This window comes from Leopardus geoffroyi, chromosome A2 (genome assembly GCF_018350155.1).
Source record: "Leopardus geoffroyi isolate Oge1 chromosome A2, O.geoffroyi_Oge1_pat1.0, whole genome shotgun sequence".
NCBI lineage: Eukaryota > Metazoa > Chordata > Mammalia > Carnivora > Felidae > Leopardus > Leopardus geoffroyi.
The window spans coordinates 161,718,757-161,743,833 of record NC_059331.1 but is presented as its reverse complement, the minus strand read 5'-3'; the positions used below and the strand labels follow the sequence as shown (position 1 = coordinate 161,743,833).

General features: G+C 46.4%; 1 protein-coding gene across 1 annotated transcript in view; it reads right to left on the bottom strand.

The window, feature by feature from the left end:
- Positions 1 to 25,077, bottom strand: part of CNTNAP2 (contactin associated protein 2) — a 1,977,252-nt gene that overhangs the window by 115,229 nt on the left and 1,836,946 nt on the right. Inside the window, exon 21 of the mRNA XM_045496029.1 lies at positions 7,944 to 8,037. Within this exon, the coding sequence (XP_045351985.1) occupies positions 7,944 to 8,037 (94 nt within the window). The remainder of the gene's footprint in view (positions 1 to 7,943; positions 8,038 to 25,077) is intronic.

Sequence of the window (25,077 nt, the reverse complement as noted above, 5' to 3'; positions counted from 1 at the left end):
GAAACAGGAAGTAAAACCAAGGCAATTGTTCTTGTTGTTGTTTTAAAGCCCAAGAGGACTATGAGAGAAAGAAGAGATACAGAGGGAGAGAGGAGTCAAGTTTTGTCCCAGAGAGCAGTAGGTGTGCTTATAAAGGGTGAGGAAGGGGACTGAGGGCAGGGGTTCGTGTCTTGCCTTCCTATTTGGGGCTCTAGGGGGTGGCTGCCATGTAGAGGGTCTTACACCAATGCAGGGCAACCCACCCTTGTTAAGAAGGAAAGAAGAGTGAGCAGACAGCCTCTCAGTCTTGAGGGGAGTGGGCTTGAGATACAGCCAATGACTTGCCATCGGGGCTGCCTTGGGACTGCCGACATCTGTCATAGGGAGGATGAAGGATATGATAGAGACTAGGAGTCTGTCTCAAATGAGAGCTGGGGGGACAGAAGGGAGCAAAGGGGGCAATGGCAGATGCTCCTTGGAGCACTGCAGGAGTCAGATAGGGACTGTATGTTCACCAACCACACATTTTACCACCAGGATGCTGTGCTAGAGGCCAGCAGGTGGAAGGTCATGCAAACCCAAGGAAGGTCAACATGATCCCCTCCCTCCCTGTGATGATGTCAAACAAACACTTAAGCTACCACATCCTGTCGCCCATTTCCGTCTGTATTCTGTATACCTGGTCACCATCTTATGGAAAGAAGCAGGGATGGGGAAGGCCACTGGAGACACTGACCATTTCTACTCAAGAGGGACAGAGCACAACCAGAAGAGACCGTTGAAATGATCAAGGAGACTGAACCGTAAACTAGACTGGGCATTTGGTGGGTTTGCCCTTGCTATCCGGAAGGAAGGTCTGATGGTCAGAGACAAATAAAGACACCATGTTCCCTCTGCATATCCAAGTTGTTCTATGCGTTACAACGTGCAGTTCTGTTTAAGCCACAGCAGCCTTCAGTTTGATGTCCCTGCAGCCTTTTACTCACTCCCTGTTGGGCATTTCTCACCGGGAAGATGATGTTGTCTTTCTAAAGTGTCAACCTAGTCAGCTTATTCTCCTGATTAAAAAAAAAAATCCTGGGGCGCCTGGGTGGCACAGTCGGTTAAGCGTCCGACTTCGGCCAGGTCACGATCTCGCGGTCCGTGAATTCAAGCCCCGCGTTGGGCTCTGGGCTGATGGCTCAGAGCCTGGAGCCTGTTTCCGATTCTGTGTCTCCCTCTCTCTCTCTGCCCCTCCTCCGTTCATGCTCTGTCTCTCTCTGTCCCAAAAATAAATAAATGTTGAAAAAAAAAAAAAATCCTTTCACGACACCTTTTTGCTCCCAAGGTTAACACCTTGACATGACTTGTAAATAAACCCTGTAACATGCTTCCTCCTGCATCAGTTGAGATACTGAGGCAGGTTCTGCACCACCTCCCATGGTTCCCCGCTGGTTCTGAGCTCCCACTGCCCACGATGATGAGTGACTTCATAATTGCTCCATTCCTTCCCCTCCACTGCTCTGCTAATATGCCCTTGGATCCTCTCCCAAATCAACTGTACCCAAACTCTCATCTCCTTGCCATTCCTCTTCTCCTCATCTCCTTGCTACTACTCCCCCAAGAGTAGGTTCCTTCCCTGGAACATAGGCTGGGGCTCTGATCTCAAGTGCTCCTCTTGGGCAAACTCAAAACAAGACAGGTGATCGCACAATTTATCAATTCCCATTGGGTCACATGTTGAGAGTGAATCTCGGCATTGCTAATAATTCATTCTCATCCTGGCAGGGGGAAATTGGGACTTTCCTGGGCAAAGGAGGACATTTGGATCCACTCGTAAAGTCTGCCTTAGTCTGTACCTGCTTACTGCTGCTGATTTTTTTTTTTTTTTTTTATCACTTGACTCTTCATACTGTAGGTTCAACTACTCTGAATGAAGCCCGGTTCCTCAAACTTCCCCCATAGCACACTGTGTTTCCAAAGATGCTCACAACCATACCTCCTGTCCAACATGTTCTTTGCAGTGGGAATTTGTCGCAAAGCCACCAAGAAGCAGAGTCTGCTTCTCCTTTCCTGGAATATAGGCTGGAGCCCAGATTTTGGCGGATAACTTGAGGTAAAAGGGATACAAGTAACTTCTGAGGTGGGGTCTTAGGGATCTCTAGCTTGCACCTTGACTTTTTGGGATGCCCATTCCTAGAGCCCAGCCGTCACGCAGGGAGGACACCCATATGGCCATGATGTGGAGCCAGTGAAGGAGAACTGAGTCCCCCCGGCTGACAGCCTCTGCTAGATTCCTGGGCATCCATGTGAGTGAGGACACTTCGGATCATCTAGTCACGTTAACACCTCACCTGAGACCACATCCATTCAGGCCACAGAATCATTGTGTGAAATCATAAAGTATTGTTCAAGCCACAAAGTTTTGGGTAGGTTGTTGTAGAGCAACAGAGAATTGGAAAATCCTTCTTCTTTCTGCTGTCTACACCACCCAGCTCCTTTGCCCAGACAGTTCTGACTTTTCACTCGGGTCTCAGCTTCTGTGCCACTTCCTCTGGTATGCCTTCCCTCGTCTCCTGGGCTGGGTGAAGCACCCTTCCTACCTGTTCCTGAAGGATCCTGTACTTCCTTCTTCTGTTCACCTTGCCATGTGTGCTTCAACTTCCTCTCTTCCAGACAGAGCTCAAGCCCTCTAAAGGCAGCAATTGTGCCTCTCTTGAACACCACTGGTGTATCAATGGCATACAAATGCCTGGAATATGGCAAGTGATCATTACATACTTGCCTAATTATGAATGAACAAAAATAGCTAATGTGTATCACACACATACTCTGTGGCAGGACCCTGCGCTATCTCTTAAACATGGATTATTTTGCCGACTCCTCTGAGGTATGGATGGTTACTATTCCAATTTCACATGTAGGGAAACAGAATGCACAAGATGTCAAGTAATGTTGTAGAGTCATATCGTTTGCAAGTCGTTAAGGAAGAGTATAAACCCATGTGGTGACAATGAAGTCCGTTCTTAGTTCTAACTCTTATATATCAATCAGGATAGATGAGGTTATGCCACAGTAACAAGTAGCACCTTAGTTTCAGTAGCTTAAAAAAGCAAGAGTTTTTTTTTTTTTTTTTTTTTTTTTTATTGTACTATAGGTTTGTCATGAGTTGATAGGGTTCTCTGTTCATTGTGGTCATGGAGGGACCCAGGTGATGGAACCACCATGGTCTTTAGGTTTTCCAGTCCCCACAACAAAGGGACAGAAGGACTCTGGAGGGTCTTGGACCAGTAATTAAATGGCCTAGCTCAGAAATTTGCACATGTATTTTGTACTCACAATTTTTGAATTGAAATATTCAATTCACAGAAATATTCAGTGAGCAGTGTAATGCCTACCACAGTATACCACCTCCCCGGTGAGTGGAGATAGAAATATGTCATTTCCTGCATTGCGAGGAGCCTTTGCCAAAGTTCCAGAAAGTTTTGGAAAGCCCTAGAATAAGGATCTTTTATCAAAAGATCACAATATTCACATTTTAGAATATAACGGAAATCATATAGTGGCTACCAATAGGTATATCTTTTGTCAGAGTCGTTTTAAATAACAGCAGCTTGGAAAATATCATGATCTGGGAGCATTAAGACTTACAAACTATATTAAATTCAAGTGGATAGATATTTACCTTTAATTTTACCACCCCAGACACTGCCACTGACAAATGATCAGTAAAGCCACAATTGCCCTGCATTAGTATTCAACTTTTCCCAAGCATAGTTTCTCAAATTTATGCAGACAAATTGCTGCCTTTTTCTTACAAATTACATCTACTTTACTATGATTTTATATTACTGTGATTTACAACCCTGGCACAAAGAGTTAACTTGAAAAACAATATAAAAGAGGGCTCGTAATTACCTTTGTAAACATTAAAATTAAAATGAATACGCCATCCTAAAACAGGATATTACACTAACATTCGCGATGGGATGTGTAGTGTGCAGTGACATTCTTCTAATTCATATCTAGCCTGCGTCCACGGCATTGACTGATACCGAGGAGCCCTGAATCGAATTACCCTTTTGGTTCTCACACGGAACCGGAGGAACATCTCCACTTTAATGTTGCATTTCCCACCTTTTTAAAAAAGAAAATCGCTCCCGTGATAAATCATACTGTTTCAAGGGTTTTTAGGTTTTCTCCGATCTGGTCTCACTCAATCCAGGAAACGCAAGGTACAATCCAATTTCCAGTGAGCCTTCACTGAGATACTCTCAGTAATGGAGAGTCCACGGCCTCAAAATGGCGGCCGCTCATTTTTTTTAAATAGCGGTAATTATTAGGAAGTTCTTCTTGCAGGGACCGAAGTCTTGCTTTCACTGGTCTTCTCTGGTCCCGGTGAGTCAGCCTCTAGGAGGCTTCACCTGTCCAGGTTGCAGTTGTCAAAGCCTGGAAATGGATTCTCTCATGTCTTTTAATCATATCTTAGTATCTCCCCAGGCCTTCTGATTTTTCTTTTTGCGGGGAAGGGGGGAGGGGGGCGGAGGGTAGGCTTTTGTTCATCTAGTCTTTTCATCAGAAAATTAATATCTGTGCTAAAATGAGGTGCTTAGGGAGAGGCCATGACATCCCGCTGGGGTGTCACTGTACTTCTTGCTCTGGATACGATTCTCTTATTAACATAGCTCAGGGGGCGCCTGGGTGGCTCCGTCGGTTGGGCGTCCGACTTCGGCTCAGGTCATGATCTTGTGGTTCGTGAGTTCAAGCCCCGCGCCAGGCTCTGTGCTGACAGCTCGGAGCCTGGAGCCTATTTCCGATTCTGTGTCTCCCTCTTTCTCTCTGACCCTCCCCCGTTCATGCTCTGTCTCTCTCTGTCTCAAAAATAAATAAACGTTTAAAAAAAAATTTAGAAAAACATAGCTCAGTACCATACTTATTTAAACATCAATCGCCCCAACGTATTGGCTCATATCAAACTCCCCATGAAATCAACCTATGTCTTTTTCATGATACCAGAAGGTCTTCTGTCTTCTACTTAGTTTTTTTTTTTTTTTTTCTTTTTTGGTTTAAGGCAGGAGGTAAGTTTGTCTTTATTATCTTTCATGTCATTATTTTATTCTGTCTTTCTAGGCCATCGAGATGCTTTTGAAGGTTTTTGTTTTATGTTTTTGTTTTTATCATCCGACTTATTAAATCATCCTCTCAGCTGTGTGTCTTTTGCAAACTTAATAAACATTCTATTTGTATCTTTATCCACGGCATTGAAGAAACATTGAGGGAGAAAAAGTAAATAGAAGATGCTGCTTCAGGCTTCAACTTATATTTTTCTCCCCTGATTTAAAGATTTTTGAGATACGATTAAATCCGTTGCTGGAAATCACATCCGTAAATCTATGACATCACTCAGCTGGTAAATAATAAAAAATGGACATAACGAGAGCTGGTGAAATTTCTATCTTGTGGAACTTTGTTGCTGGTGCTTCCGACTTCCTTGTAGAAGGGTTCCGAAATGTAGGGCAGATGAGAGTCTGTCGCTGCTGGAAGTCAGTGCCCTGGGGACGAGTGGCAGCATCTCACCCTCCTGTCCCGTGCAAGCTGCCATCTCCACCTGGGGATCAGGGACTTCCTTACAGGTGTTTATACGTTCTTCATGCAACATTGGCACACACACATTGTACGTGCACGGCACAATTTTCCTTTGGTCTACGGAAAACTCTAGGTGTAATGCTCACTTGGCACAGATTTACAGCACAGTAAATTCTCTCTTTTTTTTGATTTTTATGTTTATTTATTTTTAAGAGCGAGAGAGACAGAGTGCGAGCGGGGGAGGGGCAGAGAGAGAGGGAGACACAGAATCCGAAGCGGGTTCCAGGCCCTGAGCTGCCCTCAGCGTTGCTGGTGGAACTTGACTTTGTGACTTTTCCTAAAGCCATGAAATTCACTGTTACAGGTGTGAGTTCACAGTGGATGTCACTCCAAGAACATCCCCGTGTGGTATCTTTAGGACCATTGTAGTATCATGGTGTAGAGTCTGTATTGAAGGAATGCTTATGGCCCTGAAGAAGCACTTAACATGTTCAATTATTCTTGACTGAATGGCAGGAAGGCACGTGGCGAGACGTGGGCACTCACCAGTGTCTTGGGATAGATGCCTGACCAATGCCGAGGCTTTCCTCCACTGAACAGCCGCTTCCTGTTGCCCATTGATGGCAACCCTTGACTTCCCGCTGCATCCCTGCTAGACAAGTTCTTTTGATCTGCTTAAGGCCACGGGCTCTCGTCAAGAGAGCCCTACCTCAAAAACCCTGCTTTACCACAGACCAGGTAAAGCTGACCAGGCGGCTGGCCCTCTCCGCTTCCAGATGGATTTAACAGTCATAGCTCCGGCTTCACTGGATGGTTGTGACATTTAACGTCACATTTACACACACGAGATGTTTGGCACAAAGCACACAGTGAATTTCAGCCCTCCCTCTGTTCCCACCTGGTGACTGAGCAAATGCCACCCATCCTGTCTTTTCCTGAGGACACGGCCTTTCCCTTGGGGGCCCCAAGCCCAGCTCTGCTTGTCTGCTGCGTTCCTGCTTCTGAGTCCAGGAGTATTTTTTGCTCTTGGCCACATTCTGGCGTGAGATGTGGGACATGTCCCTCAACCACTCACCCTCTGCCGCCCAAACCTTCTTCCTTTTTTCATTTCTCGGTCAACCCACACAGAGACTATTGGCACAGGGGTTGGGGGTGAGGCCAATGTATCTGCCTGCCTGGGTTCAAGTTTTGGCTCTACCTTTTGCTAAGTAGGCGGTCTCGGGCAAGATATTTAACCTCTCTGTGCCTTGCTTTTCTCATCTGTGAAATGGAGACAATCTTGCATGCTCTTGAATAACAATCTTGATGATCTCACAGACTCACTGTGAAGGTTCAGTGAGTTCATCTATCTAAGGTGTTTAGGATGGATCTTGGTTTGTAGTAAGTCCTGTGTAAGCGTACATTACTGTTATTTTTCTTATACGTGGGGTCACCTGTTCTCTTAATTATCTGCCCCGCCCTCATCTTTTAAAATGAGTGTTTTTTACAATTAATGACATTCTGATCCCTACTACTTTCTGGACACAAACTCACCTCCTCCTTGGCCTGTGCATTACCCACCATTTCCATTCTTGGTTCACAACATCCATTCTCATAGTAAAAAAAAAAAAAAAAAAAATATATATATATATATATATATATATACACATATATGTGTGTGTATATATATGTGTGTGTATATATGTATATATATACATATATCATATATATTCTTTCATTGACTGTACATCAATCACTTAATATGTAACCAATCACATCTGTCTTTTACTCTAGACAGTGCTGATCTATGGTAAGAAAAGGGCGAGAGTGACTCTCAGATTCACGATCACACATAGAAGGTGGGCATTCTGGCACAATTTTCCAATTCCCACTGGCCTTCTAATTTGCAAATAATCTCAGCTAGCTCTCTCGGAGGGAGAGGAAGACGGAACCACGTTGATGTGCTTAGACAAAGAAGAAATTAAATACTGTTAGTAGGAGCGGATCTTTAACGAACCCATGAGCAAATTTCACATGAAGAAGCAGGGAACAGGCACTGAGCCTCACTTGTGTTTCAGTTTGTGTCACGTCCCAAACGACGCTGGCTCCTTTGCCTTCACAGACAACAGAGTCCACAACCACCGATCACAGCATGTTTCAAAGGCAAAGTAGCGGCTTTAGAACGTATCACTTGAACAATTTGCCCCCAAGACCATCTGATAAACCTTCTCTTCTGCATCACTGAGAAAAACAACACACCTTCTCTCGAACCAAACCGAGAAGAAAGGTATCGGTGATGGAACCCAATGACAAGAAATTTACCCAGTCACTTAAAAAATCCAAAGTCACACCAGCTAATATAATTCTTATACCAAACATATTCTTACCGCACGTTTATACCGAAAGCACAGAATTCTTACCTATAACTTTTCCTAGAAAGAGCGACTTGGGAGAATTGAACAGGGTGTCAGATGAACTCGGCAGATGGTAACTCACAGAAGGATAATGATCGAGCTGCGGGGAGAAAACAAGAGACACTTTTAGAAGGAAATGGCTAACTTGCCCTGGAATCAAATCTTCCTGGGGGGGCGGGGGGATGACATCACTCTTCGAACTCTGGTGTCCCGATATCTTACTTCAGAAGGTGCTGATTCTGAAATACCAGCCTGAGAAAACAGGAAGCCCATTTATTCCTTCTCTGGGGTTATTTGAAAATATCTGAGCTTGGGAAGTGAAGACACCTTATGAATTGTTCTGCAACTTACGCACATTTGCTGTGAAGAATTTGTGAACATATTCGGCTGGATAAGATCCTTGCTCGTTTTATTTGCTGTTTTTTTTTTAAAGTTTATTTGTATTTATTTTGGGAGAGAAATAGAGAGCAAGCAGGGAGGAGCAGAGAGAGAGAGAGAGAGAGAGAGAGAGAGAGAAAGAGAGAGAGAGAGAGAGGGAGAGAATCCCAAGCAGGATCTGCACTGTCAACACAGAGCCTGGTGTGGGGCTCAAACTCATGAACCGTGAGATCATGACCTGAGCTGAAATCAAGAGCTGGACACTTGGGATGCCTAGAGGTCTCAATCGGGCAAGCATCTGACTTCAGCTCAGGTCACGATCTCACGGTTTGTGAGTTTGAGCCCTACATCGAGCTCTGCACTGGTGGTATACAGCCTGCTTGGGATTCTCTCTCTCGCTCCCTCTTAAAATAAATAAATAAACTTAAAAAGAAAAAAAGAGTTGGACACTTAACCCACCGAACCACCCAGGCAACCCCCTTGCTCATTTCAATAGAGTAAAATCTACTTGATCTAATCTCCAGTATTGACTTCTGAGATAGAAAATGCTACATCTATAACAATGAAATTTTTTTTTTTCAACGTTTATTTATTTTTGGGACAGAGAGAGACAGAGCATGAACGGGGGAGGGGCAGAGAGAGAGGGAGACACAGAATCGGAAACAGGCTCCAGGCTCTGAGCCATCAGCCCAGAGCCCGACGCGGGGCTCGAACTCACGGACCGCGAGATCGTGACCTGGCTGAAGTCGGACGCTTAACCGACTGCGCCACCCAGGCGCCCCAACAATGAATTTTCTTTAAGATCCGCTTATTGTCCTGTTTTATTCACCTTTCCATACCATATAAGCTTTCAGACCAATGCTGATCTTTGGTATGTATATTCGAATATGAATATATATACATAAATATGTATATTCAATGTTGACATCCATGTTGGGTAAAATATAGTTTTTTGGCTTATCAAATGAGGACGATACCCCCACAGGGCAGGGACATTAGAGCCTGGAGGGGACAAGGACACATGTGCTCCAGCAAGGCTCATTCTTTCCAAGAGGGGGGTAGTTGGCAGTGGAGGGAAGGGAAAAATGAAGCAGGTGGAAAGAGCTTACAGATCATGGCTGTCGGAGCAACGCCCATTTCTGGTTACATTTCCTGGGAACCAAGAGCAAACGCTGATTTCCCAGTACGAGGACGTCTCCTGTCCTCTGTGTCCCAACATGGCTTTTCCTGCCTTAGCTGTCTTCTTACAATTGACACCGTCTAGTTCTGTTTCCCCCACCGGGAGCCTCTAGAGTTTTCTGCGCCTCTTTGTAGCCACCTGTGAAAAATCTCCTTCGCAGCCTTTCGCTTTTCTGAGATGAGTTTCGTACCCGCTAAGGTAAGCAGGCGAAGGGTGCAGACGAGAGGAAACATGGCGCCACCGTCCCTGCGCTGCTGGAACTGCACAGGGGGGAGCTTGCTGAAGGCAGCCTCCAGACTCCAGAAACGACCCACTCCCGGGTCCTTGGTCACCGATAAAACTGGGCTGAGGCTGCGGGAAGTGAGGCTGTCAGCAGCAACGGTGCTGGGAAGTGAGCTCATCTCACGTGCCGCGTGGAGGATGAGCCTCTTTGAGGAATGATCTACACCTGACTCCTGAGACTGCTTACTAGAGACGCAGGGCTTATTGAAAAGCCGGGGTTCAAAGACTCATCGCATCTCAGGAATCTGGGGAAGGTTGACCTGCAGAGCTGGTAGAGTATAGTAAGTTACCGTGCATGGGAACTGCAGGCACCGTAACGGAGCTCCAGAAAACACTGGCAAAGCAAACGCTGGCATGCTCAGCTCTAATTCTGAAAAGTTTTCCGTAATTTGAAGTGCGTCGCTCACAAAACACTTATTCTGGCTAGAGAATCTTAAGATCCTTGAAATCTCATCAAGTTGCTCTGCTGGCTGCTAAATATTAGCCAGCTGCTTTGGCGCCATCTGGCGGCAAATATAGGTAACTGCTGCGGTCCTTCCCTCCACTTCCGCGGTCAGAAATTTTTTGTGGTCAAAAAAGATACTCGTGGAAAGCCAACATAAGCGGCTACCCTACATGCTTCACAGCGATGATCTTCCCCTAAATACTTCTTATATTTTTATCTGTCTTGCCAAAGAACTTAAAGATGGATACAAACAATATATGTTCATTATAGAGAAAATAATAGTATAGATTTGCAGGAAAAAAACCCACCTGGTGATAATGTTTTTATCAAGTCAGTTTGTTAATGTATATTGCTTTGATTTTTTCCCCGAAATTGGATGGAACCCAACTATGCATATTGCTTTGTATTTACTTTTCATTACTTAAAGATGTATTATGAAATTCCATGTCAATAAATCTACAACTAAATCACTTGTCAGGAATGACTGGTATTCCATTTTATGAATATACTGTGCATAGTCTTAAAAACTATCAAATTTTGATGTTTAGACTTTTAAATTTCTTTTGTCTTTTGGCCCTGTACACTGCCAAGCACATAGTAGGTCCTCAATAAAAATGTGTTGATATATGTTAATCTAACTCTTAAAGTAGTAGACACAGGGGCGCCTGGGTGGCTCAGTCGGTTAGGTGTCCGACTTCGGCTCAGGTCATGATCTCATGGTCCGTGAGTTCAAGCCCCGCATTGGGCTCTGTGCTGACAGCTCAGAGCCTGGAGCCTGCTTTGGATTCTGTGTCTCTCTCTCTGCCCCGCCCCACCTCACGCTCTGTCTCTCTCTGTGTCTCAAATATGAATAAAGGTTAAAAATAAATAAATAAAAAAAAAAAAGATTTCACACGGAGTGAAATCAGTCCTCAGATGTGGCCTGACCCATCCCGTAGAATTACCTTCTTGAACTGTGTCTATGGCTCCAGACCAGACAGACGTGGCTTTTTAGCAGCCCTTTAATATCACTTGGATTGAGCTCATAGTAAAATAAAATTCCTGGCTTGTCTCCATAGGTTCCTTTCGACTTTACCCCCTTCCTATACGTACGTGGTTAAGAACCTGAACCCAAACCTAAATTTTAGCTCTATTTATATGCAGTGTTTTTTTCTCTCTTTTGTGTTGAAGCAAAAGGTTTCGAATCTTGATTCTGTCATCCGAAGTGACAGCGACCCTGCCTGGTTCTGACTTATCTACGAATGTCCCGAATACTCCTAAGTCTTACTTCGTCAAGGAAGTGGAGTCTGTCTGAGCCACGGGCCCACAGAGTGATGCCTCCGTGACGGTGCAGCCTGATGACCATCCCTCCAGAGGTGACAATAAGAGGCTTTCTGCCATCCCCCGTGGCCCACGTGCTCCAAAGGCCTTCTGTCTCCCACTGCACGCACCGCAGCCTGACAGGCACCTGCACTCCAGCCCGTGGCCTGCTGCTTGGCAGGAAGCAGCTCCAGGCTGGCCAGACCAGGCCCTTTCTGCTCTCCGGAGGGCTGAATGATCTTCTCCAACGACGTCTGACACCCTCCACCGCCCCTCAGCTCTGCGGGATGGAGGCGGGGAGCCTCTACGAAATGCTCCCGGCGTTCCCTTCGATCGTGCAGTTTCCCTTCACCGTAGTCAACGCTTATATCAAAAACCCCACGCGTAACCCACTGTGTGGTTTCGGTCTCCTGACTGGGCCCAGACAGCTCCACCAGGAAAGGGGGAAGCAAGTATTGAGCCACGACTGTATGCAAGGCTCGCCGGGCTGTTCGCATCTTATCCACTAGGCATGGGATAGGCGTCCTGCTCTCCGGTGATACGGAAAGCGTCCCAGGCAGAAAGAGAGTAAGCTGCAGAGTTCGCCTTCTAGCTGGAGACCGAACCGTGAGCTACAAGCGACCGTCTCCAGAATTAGCCCAGCCACGTCCGCTAGGGGAGGGGGAGGATCAACCGCATTTTAAATATTGACATTTGAGAGAGGAAGTGCATTACGTCAGATAAGGTCAGAAAGGCTGGACCCGAAAAGCCCAAGGCCATGTCAAACGATATCACTTCACTCGGTGTTGCCAGGTAGCTGGCCGCCTCTTTTCCCAGGAGCCCTGGTGCATTGGCCATGGTTAAGTGTAATAATTTCAAGGTAATTTCTTTGGGGTCCAAGTGAACTATTCTGCTGTACGTTTAGCTGGTGGTCATTTTCCTGGCAGTTAAGAGGCAATAAGAGATTGTGTAATGGAGGCTCATTAAGATTAAGGACTATGACTCCGTGTGCCCCGGGGTGACCTTAAGGAAGCACTAATTTGTTCAACATTTACCATTATACTGATTCGGGCTGGGGCTCCTGTCCTACCTGCTGAGCTGCGAGCTTTAATGTTCGTTCAGGTATTATTTCACAATTTCGGTTCATTTGCATGTTTAAGCCGTCGTGTGAAGGAGTTTCATCGGCCTTGCTCGCGTCTTGGGGGTGAAGCGGAGGAGGCAGGGAAGGGACAGAGAAGAAAGACAGAAGCGGCATGGATGAGGTGCCACCACGGGGACGGATGGCTGGCTCCACCCGAGATGAAGCCACACCCTGGACCAGGGCCCCGGATGTCGCGCCTCCTTTCCTAACCCTTAGTTTTTGGTAACACGTGGAGTTAGCTCAGACACACCGAATTCAGGACATACCATCTTGATGGAGGTTTTTATTCCGCGCTGAAGCTCAAGCCTGACCATAAGGAAAGGTCACTGCAAACAGACATCAGGGGTGACACCAATGATTGGCTCGTCTCATCCCCGAATCATCCCCCTCCTCCCCACCTGAACCCCCGTGGATGTTACAGGAGAAGGAGTATGAAGAGAAGACACTGTCCCTTTCTCTCCCACCTTAACCTCGTCCCACTGGGGGGCCCGCAGACGGGTCCCTGCGGGCCGTTCACAACTGACAACTGGAACGAATGGGAAAGAGCAGTACTCAGCCCCAGCACCAAGGGTTCATTGACTTAAGAGACTCTTCCTGACCCCAAGCCACCTCGTTCTCATTAATGGAGAGGACACAGTAAACTTACATGAGAGTGGGAGTCAGCAAAGTGGGGTTTTCATGGGTCTCCCACCAGCTACAGGGCTGCAGCCTGTCCCCTCCTGTCCCCTGGCTAGAAGGTGACTCTATGAGGACAGGGGACAAGCCCTTTCACCTCTCCCTCCCCGGGAGCTAGTGCCTGGCCTGTTGCAGCTTGGGAAACCTTGAGCAGGGGGCTGAACAGGCAGAGGGAACACACGGGATGTCAGAGCTCAGGACGGCACCTCGCCTTTGGACTCGTGGCTGCTTCTTTTCTGTGGATTTATCTGGTAAGCCTCCCGGCCCTTTTAGGACCCACATAGAGTGGGCCTGTATCATCTCAGGTGCTCGTTTAACATTTATTAAAGGAGTCGTCACTGGCTGAGCCACACTGATGTGTCTATATCTGTGTGTGTGTGTGTGTGTGTGTGTGTTTAAGGCATGGGAACCCTAGTTTTTTTTACTTCCATTAGAATTTGGTTCTTCTTGGAAAGCTCTATGGACGACCCAGTGACGGAAGGCCTCACAGAACTTTGCGGCCATCAGGTTTGGGTGCATATGCCTGACTGTATCCTTGAAGACTGCACGGAAGGAGACGGGTTGATGGCTGATCTGTGACTCGGAATCTTTACGCTTTGGTTCCCTTCCCACTACTCCGAGGGCCTCTGGGACTGGACGCTGGCCCACCAGTCAGTGTAGCACATTCCCAGGACCACAAACAAACGCTTCATTGTGGGGGCCAGGGTGCCAGCCTCTCCCAGCCTATACTGTCAGGCCATGTGACCGTCCCTCCGATTCCAAGAGTGACCAGCAATGCAGACGGTAGGTGGCCATTTGGGGTGTAGACCCAGTGAGAGGGCACACTGCATTCTACCTTAGTTTGACTTTGGCCTAAAGAGCTCATAAGCCTCACTTACAGAGATACGTACAGGGAGGAAAGAGGCCAAGAAGCACTCTCCTCTGTAACCGAACCGTGGGATACGTGGGAAACAGTCCAGCTTTTAGAACTGGGTTAGTGATGAAGGTCTGTAATGGAGCTGCCCCAGTGTGTTATGTGGCCTCCACGAATGGGGAGTTAACCGAATAACTCAGTTACCTGCAGAAACACAAGCCGGGGAGCCTTTGCCTCTTCAGGACAAGATCAGAGGGGAAGGTGGCATCTTCCTAGAACGAGGGGAGGGGACAGAGGAGCGTCCCCCCCCCCCCCCATTGCCTCTCTGCTCTGACCCTACTCAACCTCTCCCAGTCCTTTGGACCCACTAAGCCCTCTCACGCATGCTTCATCAGGACTTTGTATGTGCTTGTGCGTGATATTTGCCTGGCACGACCTTCTGTTCTCCCTTCACCAAAGACAATGAATGATTCCTTATTCTGGGATTTAGTATCTGACCACTGGCTTTTTTCTAGCCCGATGCCTCAGCACGGGGCCCTGATGAGCTGGGCTCAACCACCGTCTCCATAGCCCCTTCTCTGAAGCCCGCATCTGGCTCTGGGATCCTTCTAACTCCAAGACAAAGCAAAGGAGACTTTGCCTCCACAGCAAGGAAAGATCCAGCTGAATCCACCAGCCCCAAGTCTTTCTAGAATGGGAAATGCCTTGTATATGGGGGCTGGGGGCTCTCTCCCAACATGAGGAGGGTAAGTGGCTGGTCTTCACCCCTTTTCTCTTGTTACCATCCCACCCCCTCCAACACCTGGGTTGCTAGGACCTTGTTTCTCTTCTTTGGAGGGTGGGAGGGGCTGGAAACCTTGCTCGCCTTGCGAGTGTCTCTTCCAAATTTCCCGTGTGAGAGGGGAGGGTGTTTTGCAGGAGCGGGAACAGGGCTGGGAGTCAGCTCCTGGCAATGCTGCTCAACATGTCACAAACACTCCCGAGGTGTTTCCTCCTTCGTAAAACAAGGGGGTTGGGCCAGATATTACTTAAGGTTTCTCTGAAAATGTCTTGTTACTATGGGCCTGAGAAGCAGTGTTTTCCCAGGTCCCTGGGGCTTTTTTTTTTTTTTTAAATTTTTAATTTTTAATGTTTCTTTATCTTTGAGAGAGACAGAATCTGAAGCAGGCTCCGGGCTCTGAGCTGTCAGCACAGAACGATCCGTGAGCCCGACTCGGGGCTCCCACCCAAGAACCTTGAGATCATGACCTGAGCTGAAGTCGGACACTTAATGCACTGAGCCACCCAGGTGCCCCTCAGGTCCCTGGGGCTCTGAGCAGATTGCTGCTATGACTTTGCTCCCAGACGTAGCGATGTGGTGTCGTTTAGCGCATACCCCATGGCACCCAATCCTAGTGAGGGCGGAGGGTGGAAAGAGCCCGGGAAGAGGGTGCTCACATTCGATTCTAAGACCCACACGTCGTAACCAGAGCCGTCTCTGCCATATGTATTCAAATATCTCAGCAAATTTGGCTCCTAATATCCAGCCTGGAGGAAATGCTTACACAAAGGTCAGGTTCAGTTGGGGAACTTTAAGGACGGGGTGGGGGGGGGGAGCTGAAGACAGCTGTGTATCGCCTCTTTCCCCACACATGTAGAGGAGGTCCCAGGGAGAGTTAGTGATTTTGCCCAAGTTCACAGACTCAAGTGGTAGCATCAGCCTTGAACCAACATTAATAAACTCACGGGAAGGTTCTCTTCCAGAAATGCTTAAGGCTGAAGAGACAAAGGATTTAAGAGACAGATCTTTCTTTGCCGTGTGGGTGTGTTATTTCTCCCTCAGAGACGTCAGGAGGCTTCACTGATGGCTTGATAAACAATTTTAAAACAAGAGGCATTATAAGTATTTATTGGTGGTGTCATTATTATGGTAATGTAATCAGTGCAGTATCTCTGCCTCATAAGATCCAGGGCAACCGGAATTTTGTGGTATTGATGCATTAAAAGAATTAATGAATCCATTAGGTGATTTATGTTTTATATCAAAAATTCCTCAAAATTGTAAAAAGGAAAAAAAAAATAGCTTTCAAATGTTGCTCTGCTTCCCCTAGCCTAACACTCCACCTACTGGAAAAACACCGGATACTATTTAAAGCATAAATTGTTAAAAATAAACAAACAAACCAACATACTGGTTTTGTATCAGTAAATCTGTACGGTTTTTATAAGTCTAAGTGAATGAGAAGAGTAATTCTTATTTCAGAGCTGATACAGCATTTCTTTAACAGCATTAGTTTTAAAGATTTTTATGGTAGGAATGACCCAAACACTCTACAGTTGTTTTTAAAGAATCTGGCAAAACATATCTAGGTTTGTGTTTTGACTTGCACATGAGAATTCAGAAGATAAAGGTAAGTCTTTAAAAATTCATATCTGAACTAATCTCTAGTAATTATGCCTCCAAGTTTCTTCTTAGAGATCTAGTATGAGCATAGCTCATGGTTTTTATACAATTTCATACTAATTTTTTTTAATGTTTTTTATTTTTGAGAGAGCGCGAAAAGGGGAGAGGCAGAGAGAGAGAGGGAGACATAGAATCCCAAGCAGGCTCCAGGCTCCGAGCTGTCAGCACAGAACCCGATGCGGGACTTGAACCCACAAAACATGAGATCATGACCTGAGCTGAAGTCGGCACTCAACTGACTGAGCCACCCAGGCGCCCCTATATAACTTCATATTTAAAATCACTTCAGTAACTGGTCAATTTAATCATTACACGTAGTGGGTGGGTTTGACAATAATTTACATAATCAATGAAATCATTTCATACGGCATATTTTCCTGAAGGGCTCACAGCCAAACACATTTTAGTAGATTATACAATGACTTTCCAGGAATAAGGAAAAGCAAATAAATGGGTGGTAAAAGGGAGAAGACAAGAGGAGGAAAAACAAAATTAGAAATGGTCAGTTATGAAAACAGGTCTTGACGTGTTGCTGAAAGTATGTAATGCAGTGGCAAACATTTTCAATTAAGTGAAAACGATAACAAAACAAGAATGAGAACAATTATGAGAAGCGATGTAGACACGACAAATGTGATTGAGGCCATTTCTATTTTAGTCTTTTTTTTAGCCCCTGTGATCTCAATTTGTCAAGCATACGTTTTCAGGGGTTGTTGAAATTTGGCTCCTGGTGAATTCTGGGCGAGTCATATGGGGGAGTGTTAATGAGGCCATCAATAAAAATGATGTATTAGGAAACCTCTGTCTCATGAATCTATGAAGAGTGGAACTGTTATAGTCTGGTGTGTCTGATGTTATTGGTGTTACGTTGTTTATCTGCTGAGTTGGGGACTGGTCTGTGTGGAAGTGGATGGCTTCTCTGATTGTCAAGTCTTCAACATGGCGCCCTCACAGTGACTGGTCCAGATACAAGGACTTTATTTGAAGATAAGCCCTTCACAGAAGGATACAATTGGTCAAATCTTTTAGAAGTGAGCAGGTTGGCTGCACCAGCTGGAGGCATCTGTCAGTGTGAACTACTAAGAAGGTTACCCCTGTCCAGTGGTGCACCCATCCCATAGGCTATCCAGGGCATGGGCAGATGATTACCACAGGGTGACCTGACACTGAGGGGGGCTTCCCTGTGGGAAGAGGGAGACCCTGGGCAGAGGGTTCAAGTCACCCCCTGACCATATCTCCTTCTAGCAGTGGTCTCTCTGTAAATGACAGGGCTTCTGATACCTTCTAACGCTAGGCAAGGACTTTTCATGCGATTTTATTGACCAGCCACCTTGTGAAGTGGGTCTAGAGCAAAGCTGAAGATGTACATAGAGACGTGCCCAGCTGGGTTCAAGGTGTTTCTACTCCTGTTTTGGAAATAAGACTGATAAAATCATCAGGGAGTAATAGTATAAAACGATATACGAAAACTGAGTATAAAGTATTACCCAAACTCTAAGATGTCTGGTACTGAGAATAACTGCCATCATGGTTTAATACTGAACTTCGCAGAGTGGAGGCATTTTGAAGGAAGCATGCATCGCTAGGGGGTACTGAGGTAACCAGCCTCACTGGTTCTTAGGGTGTGTTCTGGAGAGAAATGGTAAATGACAATAGAAGGTAGCAAAGGGACACTAGATTATCCAGGGCTTTAAATGCCAGGGGGTGAAGTCTGGATTTGAGCCAAGCATGGCTGAGGTTAGTTTATTCACTTATTTTTATTCTGATGTTACATCTCCCCCAACTTATTGTAGTTACCTGTAGCCACAATTTCTTTACTAGGAGGGAAAATTCAATGTTTTATGTTTGCCGAGCACCTGACTGATCTGGTCCTAGAAGTTTGGACCCTGTCTTGGGAAGAGTTGACTTCTTGTTGAACATAGTGGTGGGGAGACCTGGAGATGGGTGAGGAAGGAGGCAGGGAGCCAGGGGGAAGGAATCAGAGAGAAGAGAGCCCAGCACCGAGTGGGGTGAGGGATGTGAGGAAGCACTACAGAGGGATGATGGGTAAAGGGCCTGCTGAGGACACCAGTAGCTAATGTGTAGCATTCAGCTGCCTGTTGTTCAAGACTTCATTCAATATGCTGTGTCCTCCTGCTCACGATGGGGAGACATCTAATGGGGGCTGCTGCGGAGTATATGCTTTGAATGGCTGTATGTGTTTCTATACCACAGAAGGTGCGAGCTTCATTTTGGTGGGTGCATTGTGGCTCAGATAGAGCATCCATAGAAGAGACTAGAGACAGAGAGGACCCCTGGAAATCCTGGGGGGAGGGGGGCGGACATTGGATTTCCATCAGGGATGGAAGGTTGATGGGAATTGTGAATCAAGGCAATCCGATTAAAGGCTGGAGACTGAGTCTGATATGGTGGCTAATGAATGTATCAGTCAAGCCTATATAATAAAACCAGAAAGATCCTCTGCACACAGAAGCCCAACATACGATACTCTTGTGTTGTCACATCAAGGTGCAGGGAGGGTGACGTGTCCTAAGGACAAGGAAGCTTTCCTTTGGGACCTCTCAAATCTCATGTTCCACATCCCTCACTTTGGATGGTCCCAATATGCACCCTTTATAATAAAACTGTTATCATGAATGTAGCACCTTCCCGAGTTCCATGAGTCATTCTACCAAGCTGTTGAGCCTGAGAAATTAGTGCATTTGTAGCCAGTTGGTCAGAAATGAGGGCGGCCTGGGACCCCTGAACTTGCAGCTGCTGTCTGAGGCAAGGGCAGTCTTGTGGGGGACTGTGTTCTTAAGGTATGAATTTTGGTTCTAGAAGTCTTTGCAGAGGGTGAGCTAACAATAGGACAAGGATTAAAAAATATATATGAATAGTTTAGAAGCTGTGGCAAAAATGAATGAGATTCAGGAGACTTACTTAAAAAAAAACAAGGTAGAAATTCAATGGGACATTCAAAGGGCTGAATTTAGGCTCAGAACAAGCATGGCAGGGAAAAGATGCCTCACCCAAACACTGCCGATCACGTGGGTGTTCATGGAGGGTCTGTCAAGAAGTGGGCGGTGGTACCAGAGCTCAGCTCCGAGGGGTGAGACCACTCAGAATATGGATGTTTTGAAGATCAAGACAATCTGACCTTCTGACTTTCTGGATGTGAAGTGTGGGAACAAGGGGGTGATACTCCAGCAATGTTCCCAGGTTTGAGACCTGAGCAGCTGGAAGGATGGGGTAGCCATCGAGTCCCATTGGAAAGGCTACAGATGAGGCAGGTTGTGTGTGGGTGGCCCCCAAGGGGGTTAGACTTGGAAATATTGAGTTTGAAGGTTCGTTAGACATCCAGTAGTTGGTTAGATGTGTGTGATGTCCGCGTGGTATGTGAATCTGGAATTTGGGAAGAGGTTGAGGTTGGGATAGTGACTTGGGATGAAACCACCAAAAAGGTGAATAAAAACAGGAGAGAAGAAAGGACTACAGGCTGAGCTCAGAAGTTTGCCAACTGAGGGAGGCTAGGAGGGAGAGGAACCATTAGAGGAGACCAAGCAGCAAGGCCAGCTATGTAGGAGGAAACAAGAACACGGCAATGTCCCAAAAGTTAGGGGATCACTTGTGTGGAATATTGCCCTACGGTGGAGACATGGGGGCACTGAAAATTAGATTTAGTAGTGAGGAGGTCACCGGCCATCTTGAGGAGAGAAGTTCTAGCCAGTGGGCAAAAGCATGACTGAGAATCGGTATAAGAGAAAACAGAAGAAAAAATATTCACAATACATACATCTGGCAATGGAATTGTACACCGAACATGTAAAAACCTCTTCTAACTCAGCAATAAGAAGGCAGATCTTTCAGGCACAAAAGATGTGAACGGACGCTTCACGAAAGATTTGCCAATGGTCAATGAGCACGTGAAAAGTTGCTCAACATCAGTGGTCACAAGGGACATGAGAACTGAGGCCAAGGTGAGGTAGCCCTGCACGCCTGCTTCAAATGTAATTAAAAAGACTGGCAATGGCAAGCGCTGGTGAGTATGTGGGGCAACTGGAACCCTCTAGTTTTGCTGGAGGTCACATAAAATAGAAAGCAAGTTAAACAGATACGTACCAGAGAGCTGTCAACTCTACTCCCATATTTACCCAAGAGAAATTTTTAAAAATGGCATACATATATATGCAAATGTTCGTAACAGGTTTGTTCATAATATTCCCCAACTGGAAATGATCCACCATTTTTCACCAAACAGTGAATGAACAAACAAATGATGGTATGTTCATAAATGCAACACTTCCCAGCAATGACAATACAACTACAGATACAATAAGAAGAACAGATCTCAGAATCCTTACACCGAATAGAAGGAGCCAGAAATGAAAGATAACAGATGCTATGGTCCCATTCATATAAGATTATGGAACAGGTAAAATGAACACGTGGTTTTATAGAAACAGAAATAGAAATCTGATGAGTGGTTGCTCGGGGCAGTTTCGGAGGAGATCGACAACAAAGGGGTGTGAGGGAACCTTCCAGGGTGTTGGAAATGTTCTCTATTTTGGCCATGGTCTTGGTTACCTGGGTGTGCACATCAAAACTCCTCAACTGGTGTACTTCACGTGTGCACATTGCATGGCATGCAGTTCACACGTCAATAACGGTGACGCAGATAGAATGGTTAGAAGCTTACCTGAAATGGGAGAATAGACCACTATCTCCGGTTTTATTGCCAAGAAAAATAAATAAATGAGGAGAGCGTGGTCAGGACAGAACTTTTTTTTTTTTTTTAAGTTTATTTATTTATTTTTTGTGGGGGTGGGGGAGGGACAGAGAGAGGGACAGACAGAATCCCAAGCAGGCTCTGCGCTGTTAGCATACAGCCTGACAAGGGGCTCGATCCCACAAACCAAGGGATCATGATCTGAGCCGAGATCAAGAGGTGGAAACTTAACTGACTGAGCCACCCAGGCGCCCTGAGGATAGGACCTTGTTTTAATGGAGAGAAATACTCATGTTCGTTTGATGATGGGAACGAGCCCATCATCAGGGGAGAAGGAAGACAGAAATGTCATAACGACGCCCTTGAGTAGGCAAGATGGGTTGTGTGTAAACATGGAGGTCTTGGCTTTACACAGAGCTCTCGGGCAAACTTAACTTTCCTCTCTGTTCTTTTCTGAACATTTCACAATAAATACACGTAAGCTTTTAATTAGAAACACCTAATAGGTGGTTTTTAAATAAAGAAGAATAGAATGTTTCCCATATCTGCTGATGTCAGGCAGGGACAGGTGGTGATCCCAGGTTGCATCACAGGTTAGACACAATATGCCATCAGGAACCATTTTCATTCTAAAATCATCCTAACCAGGGGCGCCTGGGTGGCGCAGTCGGTTAAGCGTCCGACTTCAGCCAGGTCACGATCTCGCGGTCCGTGAGTTCGAGCCCCGCGTCAGGCTCTGGGCTGATGCTCAGAGCCTGGAGCCTGTTTCCGATTCTGTGTCTCCCTCTCTCTCTGCCCCTCCCCCGTTCATGCTCTGTCTCTCTCTCTCTGTCCCAAAAATAAATAAAACGTTGAAAAAAAATTAAAAAAAAAAAAATCATCCTAACCAAACACTACTACTCAAGTTTGCAACGTACATTGTGGTTTCTGAGGAGGAGCTTGAAGAGGATGGTGATATTTGTCTTTGTTCTAGTATCTAGGGAAGGAGGTATGGAAAGGTGTTATCACACTTAGAGATGGGGAAACTGAGGCACCACGAGCTTTGGGTCTAATCCAAGTCCATGGCATCAGTCATAAATATTCAATTTAATACACATTACCTTGTGCAAGATACCATGCTAAGTGTTGTTTGAAAGAGAATTTCCTGACTCCCTGCAAGGCTAAGACTCCCTTTCCATCTAGCTAACTCTGTGTTTGTTATTTTTAAAGAAATAAAATGGTGTTTTCTATCATTGTCATTCTCCTGACCCAGGGAGCGAATGGCTTTCCTAAGTAAATGGCATTCGTCGAGCAATGATTCTTTGCCAGGTGATGTTTTAAAATACTGGGAGAAAATTTAAATGCTGTATGTGTAATCAGACTAATGTTAAGGGCTTTACCATTCTAAACATATGCAATGAAACAGCGTTTTCTTATTTATTGGATGGTCTGGTAGGTTTATAGCTTTGCTCAAATTGTGATTATGGAATGATTCTCATATGTGGGGTGTTTAAGTAAAGCAACCTCAGGTGCTCCGACTTTATTGATCCGTTTAATGCAGTGGCTTCAGTATTTAAATGAGTTTGAGTTTGTTTCTCTAATGGTCTTTCAATAAAGCTTAAGTTGACCTGGTTCCTTAGGTAATCATGACACTGTAATGGCAGAAAAAGACTAATAATAAAAATGAACTCATTTTCTGTGGTTGAAAAGGTTACATTTCTATTGATTTTAACTGTAATATAGCTAAAGTCCTTGATATTAAAAAAAAAAAAACAACTCAGTAAACACATCCTTTTCAGTACGGAGGCTGCATCGATATTACTTTGCCGGTAGGTTTTGGCAGCAATAACGATATTCAGGATGGAGTCTAAAAATTGGCATTATCAGAGGACTGATCACCACATCCTTCAAACTCTGTTCCAGGTAAAAGAGTGGGAAGGGGCATGAAGAAAATCTTCACGTATGTACGGAGGGACTTCAGAATGTGGGGTAAATGCTACGGGTCTGGTGCTCAGTCTGCCGGCTTACGGAAGGCAGGAAAGCTCGGCTTTCTGGAAACACTAATGTCTTCTAATGCTATGTTTGGAGGCTGTTCCAAGGAGTAGAAAGTGGGGAGGGATGGGAGAGTTAGCAGAGGTGGGGAGGAACGGGCAGAGAAAAGACAAGGGGCTCACGTGTGATGTGTGAGAAGAGAATTCGCCCCTCCCGTGACCCAGTTCCCCGTGTCATGCGTGTGTGTATGTGTGTGTGAGAAAGCTATAACAAAGCGGACCGACGTGATTCTCGGCTTTCCTCTTCCTCCTCGGTGTCCCCATCATCAAGGCGGCATCTAACATCTCTTGAAGGTCGGCTCTAGGTCAGAGCCCACGTGAGGTAGTTTACACGTATTATCTCACTGAATCTGCTAACAACACTGTGGGCTGATACTCGTGTGCCCATTTTACAGTGGAGGCCACTGAGGTACCGGGAGTAAGTTACGATGCCTATGAGGATGCAGATCCTAAGAGGTACAGCCCAGAGGTCTGTGGGATTTAAAGTCGAAGCTTCTCCCCTGTGCCGGCCTGGACCCTGTGCCATCGCAAGGCTAGCCTGGCACGATGCCCCCGGTGTGGGCACAGAACATTGGGAAGGAGTGGAGAGCAGGGTCACCCCAGTGTCCCTTCCGCCGTCTGTCCGCCCCTCCCCCCATTTTTACTACATCTCCGTTTATGGATCTTCTGACTGATAAGACCCCAGCCCCCTTGGCCTCCATCTCTGGGAGCAAGACAGGTTTTCAGAGCTGGTGCAGATGCTGGAGACCACAGGACCGTGTCAACTCTTCCTCTGCTGCTCCCCACTGCTCCCCACTCTGCATTCGTAGGGTTCGGCTACAGGGGTTAAACCCACAAGCTCAGGATGGAAGCCACGCGCCCCAAAATACCCAGATTCTGATGTCATTTCCCCGGGGATATCAGGAGCCGGGCTGGTAGATGGGCTCATTTCTACTGTCTGCTCTCACAGTTTGACTTCTGCTGGTGGCCCTGGGTGACAGTTTCAGGAGGGACGCTCGACTGAGAGGCAGCCTTTTGCTCAGTGGGACGAAGAGAATATTCCTTCTCCTGCTTCTCCTTCCTTTAAAAAAAATTTTTTTTTTTTTTACATGTATTTAGTTTTTTGAGAGACATAGAGCACAAATTGGGGAGGGGCAGAGAGAGAGAGAGGGAGACACAGAATTCGAAGCAGGCTCCAGGCCCCGAGCTGTCAGCACAGGGCCCGACATGGGGCTCGAACTCACGAACCGTGAGATCTTGACCTGAGCCCACGGCGGACGCCCAACCGACTGAGCCACCCAGGCGCCCCGCTTCTCCTTCCTTTTTGATGCCCTTCCTTGACCTTCACTTGTGAACTACCGGCCGGGACCCTCTCTACCCCCCAAGTTTCTGTGCTGCCGCGCTCGCACCCAGGACGCTGGAGCCTTTGGAGAAACAGGCCTCCGAGCTCCTTCCCCAAGTTCAGCACTGGTTATGGCTCATGACCGCTAGAGGGCATCTTAACACAGGCTCAGCGCCCGCGGCAGGCCCCACCGTCCACCAAAATCTCCCGCTCACGCCCCGGGGGGGGGGCTCTCTGCCCTCTCCTGAGCCCGGGGGCGGCCGCCGCGGAGCCCTTGGGAACCTCAGACCGCACGGCGGGATGCATTTGTTTTTCAGAAAGGAGGCACACTTCCGGGAGATAAAAACCTGCGACCCGTGCACGGGGAAACAACGAGCTCAGCCTATTGTACTGAAAAGTAGCTTCG